Source organism: Carassius carassius, chromosome 29, assembly GCF_963082965.1.
Source record: "Carassius carassius chromosome 29, fCarCar2.1, whole genome shotgun sequence".
NCBI classification, from domain to species: Eukaryota; Metazoa; Chordata; class Actinopteri; order Cypriniformes; family Cyprinidae; genus Carassius; species Carassius carassius.
In genome coordinates, this window is record NC_081783.1 from 11,847,774 (window position 1) to 11,862,664 (window position 14,891).

General features: G+C 39.5%; 1 protein-coding gene across 1 annotated transcript in view; it reads left to right on the forward strand.

Moving 5' to 3' along the window:
- Positions 1-2,348: 2,348 nt before the first annotated feature.
- tnmd (tenomodulin) overlaps positions 2,349-14,891 on the forward strand; it is a 32,220-nt gene continuing 19,677 nt past the window's right edge. The window contains exons 1-2 of the mRNA XM_059515865.1: positions 2,349-2,505; positions 5,155-5,295. Of these exons, the coding sequence (XP_059371848.1) occupies positions 2,458-2,505; positions 5,155-5,295 (189 nt within the window). The 5' untranslated portion in view covers positions 2,349-2,457. The remainder of the gene's footprint in view (positions 2,506-5,154; positions 5,296-14,891) is intronic.

Below are 14,891 nucleotides of genomic sequence, written 5' to 3' on the forward strand. Positions count from 1 at the left end.
AGTGGTGCTGGGTTGGAATGCATCTCGATGGGAGCTCCACTCTTCTGTTAAAACTGATTTACAGATATTTACAGATGAGTTATGCAAAATTACATTGCCAGTGCGACTGTAAAGATTTAGTCAAGCTGGTTGCAAAAAAAACCTGGCTGACACCTGCTGTTCAAATATTAGCCTTAAACACTAGTTCCCCTTCAGGAACTCGAACTGCATCAGAAAACGCTATGGAAATGCCTTCAGCGTGACCATGCTCTGAATCACATGTGTAATCAGTCGAATAGATAGGCAAGACGTCACGGGTAGGAATGACCAGGAAGCTATAAAAGCTAATGATCTGGCGGACGAGTTGGAGACTGATATTGTTTGTGCCCTCAGAAGATCAGTCTGCCAACCCTGCTGGTGTTCCAGGGCGCAGTGGTCTCCGGTGAGCTCTTCTCTCATTTACTGCCTGGAAACGTAGCAGTGCTAAGATGCTCGCTACCTACATGGAAGTCTCTAGAGCAGCTAGTACGGCTGTCCCCTGCCAGTCTGCCACTTCAGGGCACCAAGCTAGATGCTCTAAGTGCACCAGATGCCAGTCTCGTAAGTCTGGTCCCTTTAGTAGGTCACCTGATGGTGTGGGAGCCCCTGCCAAGCTTGCCTTATTGTGTTCCAGCCCCGAGCAGGCTCTGGTTCTATCGGTCTAGTCTTTCTAGCAGGTCTGAGGACAATTGTTCTCAATAGGAGAGCTATGAGAGTCCTGATGCTGTGGCTCAGGACCTTGGAGGGCAGGCCCCTCTGGGGAAGAGCGTGTGCACCGCATCACACAGTGCCTGTCTCTCCTCAGTGCCCTCAGGAGATCAGTCTGCCAACCCTGCCGGTTTTCCAAGGCACAGTAGTCTCTCTAACTAGCTTCTCTCAGTTACCATCCGGAAATGTAGCAGTATTAAGAGGTTCGCTTCCTCCACAGAGGTCTCTAGAGCAGCTAGTTCGGCCATCACCATCACCACATCATATCAGGGCACAGAGCTGACCACTCTGATTACACCAGAAGTCAGTTCAGAGACTGATTCCATTGGTAGACTAACGTATCTCGGTGGGTCCTGCATGCTGTACGTTTAACGGTGTCATCCATTCCTAAAGCGTTTTCTGACGCAGCTCGAGGTCCTGAAGGGGAACGTGCCCAGGTTACATATGTAACCACGGTTCCCCGATGGTATTAAACCCTGCGTGCGTCTCATGCCATACTTCTGGCATCCCTGCCAGTGTTGCTTCATTCCTAGAAGCTGACGCTAGGTCCACTGCATGTGTTTTTATAACTTCTCAATCTATCTATTTATCTTCCATCATCTCGCCCATCTATTGGACTGATTACACACGTGATTCAGAGTGTGGTCACACTGATGGCATTCCCATAGCATTTTCCAGTGCAGCGTCTCATTCCCTTTGGGGAACCATGGTTACATATGTAACATAACGTTTCTCACCATTTTATTGATTGAGCACCACAGAGTCCTTCCAAATTTCTTGTAATTTCCAGCATAGACCACTGAAAGCTCTCACATTCAACTTTGTGATATGGCCTTGTAAAATATTCAAGTTAAAAAAATATTAAGTACTCATCATGTCTTATTATTCAAGTCAGGGTCAAATTTCTCCAAACATCTTGGGTCAAACTTCTGATAATATAACGTATGCAAGCACTTCAAATCTCGACTCACATCTTAAGGTCAACTGCAATTTCTACCTTTGCTGTAAGAGAAGTGTTATAACAGAAGCTATAGGTTATAAATATCACAGCTTTTATCCATTTTCCACAGTCTCCCAAGTGCAGACCTTAGAGAGACAGCTCAATGAAAGAACTTCTATCAAACTGTGCAAACTTTTTCCAGTTTTTTTTTTTTTTAGTCAACAATCAAACTTGATACTTTTGATACTTGTGCTTGTATCTGATAAGTACACTGTTTTAAAAATTAATTATTAAATATGGTTTTAAATTGAAAATGGGAGCCTGCAAAGTCCAAAGTTGCTATGAAAAGCAAAGAAAAGTAGAGTGCAATGTCCTGCCAAGTTTAAATCTGTTTTTGTAAACCTGAAACCCTCATAGACATTTCCAGATGTGATTGTGTTGCCTACTAATATGGCCAAGTAGGTATAGCTGAATAACAGTAGCATTAGGCTGTACATGACTAAATGTTTTGCCACCACGAAAGCAGAATCATGGAAATAATCTGAGCGACTAATAATGCTCCTAGCAGTATAATCTCCAATCATAGATGAATGTGAGGACATCTGCTTTGTGTACAAAAAGAACCACAGTAGTTAAAGTTATTCCGTCCCATCTGAAGGAGGACCCCTCCCTCTTGATCAGATTCCCAAATTACCAGAAGAAAGAAAGTTTGGCTCTTTGGATTCCAGTGAGAGGTACTTCTGGGTTGAAGAAGGTTTCCAGAGAAGAATATCTTTGCTCCAGCTACAATTATGGAAACTAATCCTTACTTCAGCAGTCAACAAGTGCTTTGCAAAGATGTGAGTATTTTTTATGTGATGCAAAATTAGAAAGTTAAAACTCATAAATCTAAATGAGGGGAAGAAAAATCTAAAATAAAATCAATATTCAGATGGAATGGTGATTCTTTCTGTAATGTATAAATACCAAATAATTAAATAAATTATATATATATATATATATATTCTTAAAAGGTTCAGTAAAGAGGATTTGATAAGTGGAAGATCTCAGATTGATTTTTAATTTGTGTTAAATTGCTCTTTTCAAAGGTTGTGATATGTGAATGTCAGGTAGGGTAAAGTTTGAATTATTTCTGACTGCACGGCTTTTTGAGTGTTTAGTTTTCTGAGCTGCTTTCTTGCACTCTGTGCCTTTTTCCCAGCTGAGCATCGCGCTGCATGGCTGTGTGGTTAGCCATTTACTACTGTGCAAATTATTCCCCCTGATTTACAATTAACTAATCAAAATCATTTTATCAGCATTGTATACACAGTCATATATCTGCTCTGCTGAAAATCAAGTGGGTGGATTTCTTTTCAAAAATAATCTAACAACACAGAATTATTAATATACCCTTTCAGACTACCATATAGACGGTGATGATAAATATAGATTTAAGCAATTGTACAACAGTGTGCAGTTTCTTTTAAGAAGAAAGATCTCCATCGCCATTATTGATGTGAAATAACAGACGTTAAAGGGGGATTCTTCCCCATTTTTCCTTTCAGATGAAACTTGTCTTAGGACAATTGTCTACAGTTTTTTTTTCACCTTTTTTTCTAATTATCTCTCTCCCTCCACCTTTTTTTCAACTTTTTTTCCCTTTCCTCTCTCATCTCCCCTTCTCTTTTCTCACAACCTCCCTCCAGCTCTACCTCTCTCTTTCTCCTCTTCACCCTTCCTCACTCTCTCTCATCAGCAGGGGGCCCTCGGCTCCCTTCATCACTGTAGACTCAGACTCAATCCCGCTACAGCAGAATTGCCTCACTGATTCTTAACCTTAAACTGGTTTAATACTGTTTTGCTGGCAGCCGTCTGTATATTTTAGAGCCATTTGTATTCCGAGCAGATGGAACGTTGTCCTCCAGTCAAGTTTCCACTGCTTATGCAACCTCAGGATTTCAGCTCCATCTCTATTCACATTTTTGCTTCATGGAAATAGAAATTCTTCTTTAGGGGAATTTCAGGCTTCTTTAATTGTTTGTCCTCCTGTTTCCTGTCATGCGTAGCAAGAGGGCTTATGCCTTGATATATTTAACATGGCGTTCATGAAAAAATTGATGTGAAACTGTCTTATTCAGAGCATTAATACTTTTCAACAGAAAATACACACACACACACACACACACACACACACACACGTGTGTGTGTGTGTGTGTGTGTGTGTGTGTGTGTGTGTGTGTGTGTGTGTGTGTGTGTAAATAAATTGTTCAGTAAAAAAATACCATCAATGACATTGTCTGATTCCTGTGTCTTAAACTGTGAGATAAAGTACAATTTTAGGTGTCTTCACCAAGGCCTACATTAGGGGTGGGCTTCTGGGACTTAAGCCCCAAATGTTTTTTATCACCTTGTCAAAACATTTTGTCACAAATAAAATTATTCAGAGCTGCAGGCTTCTCTATAAATCAGACGTGGTCTCGCAAGCCACATTTCAACAATTTTGCATAAAGTCTGCCGCATTTTGTTATTTATTCTGTCACAAAGTGAAAGAAATGATGGGGCTGCTTTCCGTTCTACAGACCACACCAAAGTAATCAGGAAAAAAACTGTCAACTTTGCTCCAGCCAGATATCTTTGCAAAGAAGAACAAATTTCAAAGACATAACTCTGAAAACAGAACATACAGTGCTCATACAGGATATTTTGGCAATTTCAGTTTTATTAAAACATAAAGCTAATAATATACTATAATATACTGCTAATAATAAGTGATAATATTAATAATATCCCGATACCTTGTAAATAACATTTGCCAACTCTAATGGCTCATTGTGAGTTTTTTTAAACTTGCATTTTAAAGTACAGTACATACAGTGTTAAATATGAAACCTCTAAATTCAATAGGTTACTGTGACCTTTTCAGTTTTTCAGTATATTTAAAGATTTATTTCATTTAAATGACACCTCACAGCAACATTTCAACATTATTATTACAATAAAGTGCATTATTCAGTATTTTAATCAAAGCATGAAACCATTCACATTTATAGACGCCTGGGCTCTAAATATCCAGCGCCCATGGTCACTGCTGCTATTTCTGTTCTTTAAGCTTCTGTTTCGGCAAGAGACGTTGGCTAATTGAAGCTTGTTCCTCCATATTTCATAATTCTGATTGGCCATGTCCTGAGAGATAGTGTAGCACACCACTGTGAATAGTAAGCTTTTAGACTCTCCCTCCTGGAACTCAGCCGGAACAAAAGCCTCTCTTTATTAATTTGCGGCCATAAGCTCCGGGAATTTAATCAAACTGACGAACTTTTAATTTGGGACAATTTTTTAAAAATGTGACCTTTTGTTCTGATCTTGGAAGAATTCAAATTGCCTGTGTGATTATTTCTTTCTTAGTTGAGCATTGTGGTGCATAATATATTCAATGTGTGAAACCTTTACATGAAATCACACCATATAAATATACAAATTTATGATAACCTGACTGGTTTTTATAGGTTGAGCTGGGGAAAGAGAAAGAAAGAAAGGCAAGGTATCGTGCTTACCAGTGTGCCGCCATCATCCTGAGTGTGGTATTCCTGATATTGGCCCTCTGTATCTTCAGTCTGAGATATATATGGAGTCCAAACCCTGGGAAGGTAAGAGAAATCCAAATCTATTGTGGAGAACAAGAGATATTACTGAGCATGGTGCATGGCTGTGGAGTGTGGATTAATTAGGAAATGATTAGAATAACAATCGTGGAGTGGAAATGAAAGACAGGAACATCTGCACACACTGTTTAGTATTCTTGGAACTGACTGAATCCAATCTTGATTTTCTTGGCATAAACAATAACATCACAGAGTTGGAGAAAACGGCAGAATGACTAGATAAATACATAATACGTTGTTCATAATAAGATTGCTGCAATAACCGAAACTGCAAAACACTGATATTATTCATTATAGTTCTTCAATTCTTGTTGATACCCAAAAACAGATAGCGTGGAAGTAATTGCAAATACTGGGATGTCAACAGACAAGCAAATCTTGTGCTTAGGTATGCTATGCAATGCATAAATTCTTCCAGAGGATGTAACTCATTTAACAGCCAGTTCTTTTAACGCGTTTGCTGGAGCTCCGGTCTAATTTCTGCATCAGATATTTCACGCTCCTGCTTGAAGAGTCATCACTTTGAGCTGCAGAAGCAGTGAAGATTCTCACAGGGCATGTAATGGGCCTAATGACACTGGAAGTCTGGGCTGTGGAGATCGAGAGCAAGCACTCACACTCTCCAACTGCTGCGGTCGGCTAACTTAAGGCCTGTGTAGTCGCTGATATCCAACAACAAGCAGTATAATGGTGCTTTAAAACACAATGATAGGCCCAACTGTTAGGAGGTCTCATCTCAACAGAAGTCAGGGGGAAATATTAGGCAAGCAATGAGTGTGTATGTGTGTGTGTTTTACACACACAGTACGACTCAAGTGCTGACATCAACAATGAAACCTGAATGCGCAACTATTTCAGCTCCGGGCATCACAATTCTGTAGCTTAGAAATGAATATTTCAAACCAACACTGCATATTTCATAAGCCCCGCCTCCCCTTGTTTAGACTTGATGAAATACGAAATGTTTCTCACTCTCCTTATTTTGCTAGGTAAGACATCATCAATTATTCCCATGCTCTTAAAAGGTACAGCTCCTGACAAACTAATTAGAAGTCAATACATCAATAGAGCAGGAGATTGTCTTTGCCAATCCCTCCATGCAACAGCAGGGAAAAGTAAAGCGGTCTCCTGTGTCTAGCTTTGCATAAACTGCTGTGGAAAGGTAATTTGCTCACCATATTTTATTTCAATATGACATAGTAACCGCTTGGGAACTTCTTTTAATTACTTACAAACATATGCTGTTGCAGAAGCCCAGGGAAGATAAAGAGTTAGCCATCATTCTTTACGCCACTATGTGTTTAAGATGGGCAACTGCATGTTGTCCAATGCCGCCATCATGTTTACCGCGTCCTAATTATTGTAGCACTGGTTCCTGTGGGATTAGACGCCTGTCATATCACCTAATATAGCCAAATTTAAAGCTAATGCCTTTAAAATGAGACACGTTGTAGCACTGCTGCGCTTTATCTAAAAACATCTGTTGTGGTAAGCTGATGTCATCTATTTTTCTGACCTTTCTTGAATGCCCGTTGTCTCTTAAGGAACCATGGTTGACAGACGCACCTGCAGCACCCAAACCGTGTTCTTTCAGGCTACCTTATCAGGCCCGAACCAGCAGTGTCTGTTATATTGACCGCGGTGTCGGCGACACCTCGAATAGATCACACGAACAGCGACTGAGAGGTGCTGTGAAATTGCTTTCACCGCACACGTCTGTCAGGCTCATGAGACGCCCCCCATTATTCAAGCTGAAATTACTTCGCTCACCTTGTTGCTATGTTGTGTTTGCAAGGCAGCCTCGCAAAATGTGCCCCCGACCAGCTCTTAAGGACTTCTGTGTCCTGATGTGTATCTTAATGAACACAGTTGCACCTGCTCTCCAGTAATAGTGGCAGGTGCCGGGCAAAGAACGGCCCCCCCGAGCAGGTTTGTTTACCCGCTGTGTCAAGCAACCAGGAATTTTTTTTTTGGAGGGGGGGGGGGGGTGCTGTCATGTTGGTCTCCTTGCAGGAAAGATGGATAGACTCCAGGAAAGCATGATGGTGGTGCCATTTGCTTTCTGAAAGAGGTCCTAAAATAGGCCAAACCTTTGTTTGGCCCTTCTCTCTCTACGTGTCAAAAATCCTCAGGTCTTCAGATCTTGAGGGAAAATAATTACAGTAATGAAGCAGACTGGCCAATCCGAGCAGCTGCTTTTGGAAGCCCCTCCAGACGGGTGGTGCTCTCAGCTCTGCAATCTTCTTTTATTTCACTCATCAGACTCATTTATTCACTTATGAGCTTGTGTTTTTACCGAGCTGATGCAATAGTCTCTGACCTCCACCTGGCTGGAACAAACTGTTCCCTTGCAGAGGCAGGGGAACATGACATATCCACTCTACCCAGTGAGGGGCTCTCAAGTGGATTGTGAATGCCTGTGGAAGTGTTTTATATGTTTTCAGGCACTCCCCAGGATTCCTGTTAAGTATTATTAACAGACAAAATGAGAGTCTGTAGCCATTTTGTATGGTTCCTCGCATGTTATCAGGAGCAATGATCCATAGAGAAAGACAAAATTCAAATTGAAAACCAAAACAATTAAAATAAATTCTATTAGCACTGTTGCTATGTTGCTATTAATTCCTAAACAAGCAAACACAAAAAAATATTTAATGGATTCTGTCAACAGCTTCAAACAACAAACATAGTTGTGAGCCATTGACAATTGAAGAATTGTAATTTGAATTTGGATGTACTGAATTTCAAAGAAATAGTCATTACAATCTGAATAGCAAGGTTTGTGGAAAAAGAACTGACAAAGCCTTGAGTTTGAAGGTTTAAAAAGCATTTCAGAGAGAGAATTAATTTGTTAGAATGCATTACTTTGATTTATATGAATTACAATTCAGTAAACTACTCTTCCTGTTATTCAAAATTTAAATGAACGAATAATTTCAAGAATGATTTGAGTTAACAATTTATTTTATCACATTTACTTTATACGGTATAATTGACTAAACATGTTCTCTTATTTATTATGATTCAAACCTATTCCACATGTGCCAAAAATGCATAAGGAGAGAGTAAAATTATAATTGCATGATGCCACCAGTCCTTCGTCAGTCTGGCAACAGCCGGACTGGAATCTATACAGATAATAACTAGCCACTCCATAGCAAAGACATATTAGCATGTAGTAAGTTTTGGGAAATCTCAAATATTACTTTAGATAGACAAATACAGATTCACAATGATGTTCTTGGTATGTCCAAGCAACACACATAAAATATTCTCCACTTCATTATGGACATGCTGGCCATTTCCCTTACCCTCCATTGCCTCTTCCTCTTTCCCATCAAGACGTCGACCCCTGAAAATCAGAGAACAGAACAGAGATCAGTTCTCTTTCTCTTGCACAATTTAGATTCTGATTGAGCTTTCACATCCTGTTTCGATTCTACAGAGGGTGCCAAGAACTAGTCCTGCCACACAGCTCTCTCACATAAGAGTAGATTTCATCAGATTAACTTTTTTGAAACTGTTCTTAACACCACCAAGATCCACAGAATGTGCCTCATTATTTCAAATGGATTAAGGGTTAAATCTGTCAGCCAGATATGGAGTTAAATTCACAGTCATTGAGATGTGAATAATAATCAAGGTGAATTTCCCATTCTGACATGAGATCCATGTCTGAATTTTATCTTAAGTTAAAATGCATTCAGTCACCCATCAATATGATGATACCGGACTGAACCGGTTGTTGTTTAGTTGCTTCAGTGTGACACTTATCAAAGGTAGTTTCCCAACGTAACCCAGCAGATGTGCTTCTGCTAGTCAGTCATTGTTAATAGCCCTTTGGGGGGATCCTGCTTGATTCAGTGATAAAATATTAAACACAAATATGATTGGCATCTCCTTGTGGGAGCTGAAAGATTTCCAATGAGTGAGGCAATGCATGCAAAGTATTGACCTGCATACTAGTTGGGGGCTGGCATGTTGTTAAGCGTTGTGTCTTTTAAATCGTCAACATCAAAATTATAGCATAAGAAAACATTAATAATATTGGCAAATAATAATGGGATTTTCATGACCTGCTGAAAGAATGACATTTGCAATGTACAGAGAAAAACAAAACAGACGTCAAAAATGACAATAGGCCCAGTCAGTAAATAAAACATCACAGCTAGCCTTTACACTTGACAAAGCAGCAATCTAACCTACAGACACCTTGAAATTGATCAGTGCATAATTTATCTCTTCAACACATGCTGTATATCAGACCATCTGCAACTGTTTTTAAATGAAAAAATAAACAAGAAGCGTATCACATAACAGTGAACAATTAAAATTTCTGTTTAATGTTTTAAGAAACTGGAATATGTTCAGATTGTTTTGAAGACGCAAGACTGGCAGTGTTTAACACAAGGATTTCGGATTTCTTCAACAGTGATGACAATATGGAAAAATCTGATCATATGATGAAAAAAAAAAGATACACCAAAACATATAAACAATGCACTAAATGATTTTTTGCAGAAAACTTTCTATATAGAATAAAACTGTATGATTGAATAAACTTTATACAATTAATTTCACATGTTCTAATTCTAATTACTAAATTATAAATATATGCTATTTTAGTTGAATGAGTATAAAAATAAAATAAAATCTGCAATTATTAAGGCTCTAGACAAGTGTTTTCCAACTGACCACTAGGGTGATCTCAGACAGGAAATAATATCAAGCAATAGGCGTGACAACTCATCAAAACCTTGAGCATGTAAATCCCACCAGAAAACACAAATAATAACTCAGTGTTGTATTTGCATTCTAATAAGTTATATAAAGGAGTAAAAATGCACAAAAAAAACTTAATTAGCACATTACTGATACAATTAAGCATGTCAATCTTTTATCTCACTTTTTACCATTGAGCTTTCAGTGGGTGGGGTGGGGGATTGTGGAGCAGCAAAGATGAGGTACACTGAATAGCACCAATGACCTTGCAGATATTTTCCACAAGCTGTTGGAATGTGAACTGATTTTCATCTGTGATGTGGAGCTCATTCATCTACTAATGACAGCCAAAGTCAGTAAGAAGAGTAAACACGAGGTGTTGATTCGCTCATGCTCTACCTAGGTCTATAATTTTGCTCTCTGCTTATAGAGGCATTGACGGCAGACAGCGAAATCAAGTCAATTTAGCTCTTGAAAGAAAGTCATTTAAAAAAACCCTCAGACAGTGTCGCTATTTGCAGTAAACACAGATGTATTCCACACGCCAAGGTTATAACTGAATACTGCTCTCCAGAAAGCTTGACTTAGGGTATTAGCTTATTTTCAATATGCTTTGAACATGCTTTGAAACTCTTCATCATTTAATAACTGGGCACATCATTTACAGATTTTAATGGGGCAAAAAGATGAAACATTAAAGGATATCTGATTGCATTGGCAATGTGAAAAATAGCTGAATGCATGTATAATACATTATATGTGCTATGTGATAAAGCGACATGCAGAGAGCCCTCTGCCTCGTTATCCGCTTGAAATCCTCAGTAAATGGAAGACTGTGTTTCCATTTACACACCAAAGGTTAACACCATTTTGCCACTGTTAACTTCAAAGCCATCTCTGCATTGAGAACCTTTTTTTGTTGACACAATCCTCGAAGCTCTGAAACTACTTGCTCTGCATGATACCGGAAAAATCTAGTTGTCGACAGGCGAGAGCCAATAGCGAGAGAGAAACATCAAGAGTACAAACACTTGATCATCAACACTGGAGATACATGTTCTTAAGCCTCATTTAGAGAGGGCTGTGATATACATCATGCACAGTGTAGTCAGTATACGAGAAATCACTGATTTCACTAAAAGATAAAACACACAAATGAAAGTGAAGATCGTTTATGGATGCTTAGTTGTCATGCTACAACGACCATGTTTTACAAAATGCATGCGGCAATAAAGAAATGCCTTTAATTAAGCATAATTTTGGTAACATTACAGATTCTTACAGATTTGTTTATCAGTTTTGTTTATCTAACCGAGGCAATGAGAAAATGTTTTTACACTGATCTTAGTAAGTTAAACTACAGTTAATATGCAAGAAATGTAGAAAATCTTTGAAAGATCCTCAGTTGGCTGCATTTGCAGCTTACAATAATAACTTGTAATTAATATCTTGATGTATTCTATTGCAGCTTTTTCATTTTTATTCTGTCCACTAGTAAGCTGATCCTTCGGATCACAACTTTTGGCGCATTTACATTTAAAGCTTTAGTAGGAAAACTTGGCAAGCTTTGGTTCTCATCATTTTTATGTAGATCTACGTCTTGAGCTAGGCTTTAGAGACCAAAATAAACTGCTGCCCCTCCGTTCACCCAAGGCAAAAGCACAGAGACCAGAATGTTGTTACTATGCGAGCGATACATGATGACTCCCATCACTGGGGCTTTGCAGCAGCAGTAATGCCTGAAAAACACTTTAAGAGCAGAGCGATTCCAAAGCTCTTTCTGGTCTCAACGCTTGCCTCAGGTCTCCCTGCTTGCCACAATGCAGGATGGAGTGTCAGATAAGTAATATTCTGCTTTCAAGACAATAGCTCCTATGAGATCTGCTATGAATGAAGCGAGGCTTACAAAATAAATTCTTTTAAGAGGGAAAGCGTTTTCCAAACACAATTTTACATTATCTACCCCCCAAAATTTGAGGTTCTTCTGTTAGATTTAGTCAAGCTGTCATGTGGGCTACACATAACAGAGATAGTTTGCATTCGTTATGCACCTTCATAAAAATTAGTGTAACTTAAATGGTCTTCCGCTCAGAAAACCTCTAGTTTCTGGACCTTAGTCAATGGTTTTAAATGAAAACCGCTCCTTAATAGTTCTCCTCAGCCAAGCTACATTTCTCTTCTCATTAGCAGCTAATGCTGTTAATCAAATTATCCTGTGCATCTGAAAGCTTAAAAACACAGAGAATTTGCTCTCACAAGCAGCCTGAATGCCACTTAGCCAGTGGAGTATTGAATGTCTGCAGTCAATTTAGTCATTTTTAGTGAGCCTGAGTAACAGACTCAGGGTCATCATGTCCTCTCCCACAGCAGGAGAGGTTACTTCCTTTGTGGCTGCATGGCTCTGAACCTAGCTCCTAGATGGGCATTTAGCACCATATTTTTCATGTGAAATCTGTTTTACATTCACAAAGAAGTACCAGAGTGTGCCAGCATTTTGAACAGCGTTTGATGAATATTTCATGCGGTATCCTGTACTCTGTTATGACAGAAGATTGGCCTGCATTCTTACACTGCGAGGCCATTCAGAGGAACAATCAATTACAGGAATCATTGTGTGTTTTTCACTCGAATAGCAGTCACTCAAGGAATAAGAGAAAGAAGAGGAGGGAAAAAAAAAAGTGTGAGACTCCCCGGTATTCTTGGGAAAGGTCTTTTGTCACCTCTTGGAGGTTTTATTTATAAACCCCACATCAGTTGTGTCCACCCTTCAGCACAGAGATATCAATCACGGTTGTGAGAGCAGAAGCTTTAGAGTGTTGCATCACCCAATGTCCTGAAAATGTTCTTTTGTCTTGTTGAAAAGGGCTTTCATTATTTCCTATGGGACAACTTTTGGAAGGAAAAAAAAGCATTTTTTTCCCTGCAAAGAATAACAATGTCCCAAAACACATTCAAATATGCATGTTGATCTCTTTCAACCCATGTCATGCCTAAACATAACAAAAAAAATCACCTTTCATGTCTCTAATATCACTTTTTAAGACTGCTAGCTGAGTTAGCCCAAACAGAAAGGTATTAAACGGCACTTGCTTGTTGATTTTCAACAGATCATAAAAGCAAACAATGATTCAAAGCGCAATGTCTCAGTCCCTGAGCCTGCCTTACAACTGCGTGCTGACTAGGGAGAAAACGCAATTGCTCCCAATCCTCCACAGTTCCCCTCCCTCCTGAACATAGCTCTATTACCCGCACAGTAGCTCAGATCAAAGTGATTTATCGCCAGTGAGAGCTCAAGTTGTTTAAAATGGCTGGTGCGATTAGTCATGTATGCGTTGGCTCTGAAGTAAGGGACCGGGGTGCCCCAGCAAATTAAAAGCAGCTGCAGATGCGAGTCAACCACAGCAAGGTGGTCATACGTGGCAAACGACACCGACTCGCAGGGGATCTGGGCGGAGAAACTGGGTCATTGCGCTCCCCTCATGGAGAGACCCTCGCCTGTGAAGAAATTCTCAGCAAACCTCTGGAGTATAAATATAGAGGAATGAGCTTGCAGCTCTCCAACAATTGAGCTACTGAAATTCCTTCTCTATAATTGCTTGTAATTATGCATTTAAAATTCCACCAAGAGTCCAGTTCATGCTATAAAGAGGCATTTTTAGTCGATTGAACAATTTACAGTGCCTGGGATGTGATGTATGGCGTGTGAGTAATTACATTTGTATTGTCTGCATCAAAGTGCACACGGTTAGCGTTAAGAAATATGTTTTGTATTACTGCATCAGTCTGCGTCCACTAATGTGATTTGCACTGCGATGAGTGCCAACCCACTCTCCATTGTTTATTATTTGTGGTGCACATTAAACGAATCTAGTTATAGACAAGCAGTGATTCATACCCCTTCTGTTCTGCATCCAAAATGTCCGCAAGGGAGCTCACTTCTATTTTTAATAGTTAGCTGTGGCTTTCGGGTGAAGCAAAAGTTGATCTTAACTCTGCTGTTGACAGAGCTATAATAAGAACTGAAAGAGGCACAAAAGAGCCCTAGAAAACAAGACGCTCTTGGCCTCGGTTCCTTATGTAAATGGTTGTAATTAAACATCCCATAATAACAAGCTTGTGTATTTACACGGCATGTGTTCTAAAATCTCATCTGAGGTATCTCTTATTTTCAGATGTGCCTTTGATGCTGGGCCTTTCATTTTAACGAACGGGACCTTTGTGGCTTAGCGTATAGCTGCTAGGCTACAAAGATATTGAGACCTCTCAGTTTAGACAGATGTCAACTAACTTTTGGAGGTCTTTTAAAAATGATAAACTATAACCAGACAAAGAAAGTGGATAGTGCAAAAGCTCAAACTCCTTGAGGAATAAATGTCACCGTAACACCATATTAGCTAGTGAACCATCATTTTCCCCATTTTCGAAAACAGACGACTGTCGGGAAAGCAACTGCTTGTCTTCATCAGACATCTCCAGATGCTGTACTAAATGCATCTGGCAGCCCCGAAAGCATTCCTTTCGTATTTATCTTAACTGTAATGGTCATACAGCCTGACAAGCCTTGTCATCGCTGTCTGCTTCCATAATTCCTTTGTCTCAGAACAGCAAAAAATAAAAATAGATAAATATTTGCCTTTGTCCCCACACCATACACAAACACAGTGAGCGGTCTGCGGCTAATACCTGATATCTGAGGCTTTTGAAGGGAGAAATAAATGGAACAGGAAAACCATTTGCATTTCATAGAGATGAACCTGTGATGGAAATGAACCCGCTGTTATCTGCACCATTCAGGGCAGATAAAATGGAGTCAGAACAGATCAGGGCGTTAATGAAGAGCCCATCAATGGGCGAATTGT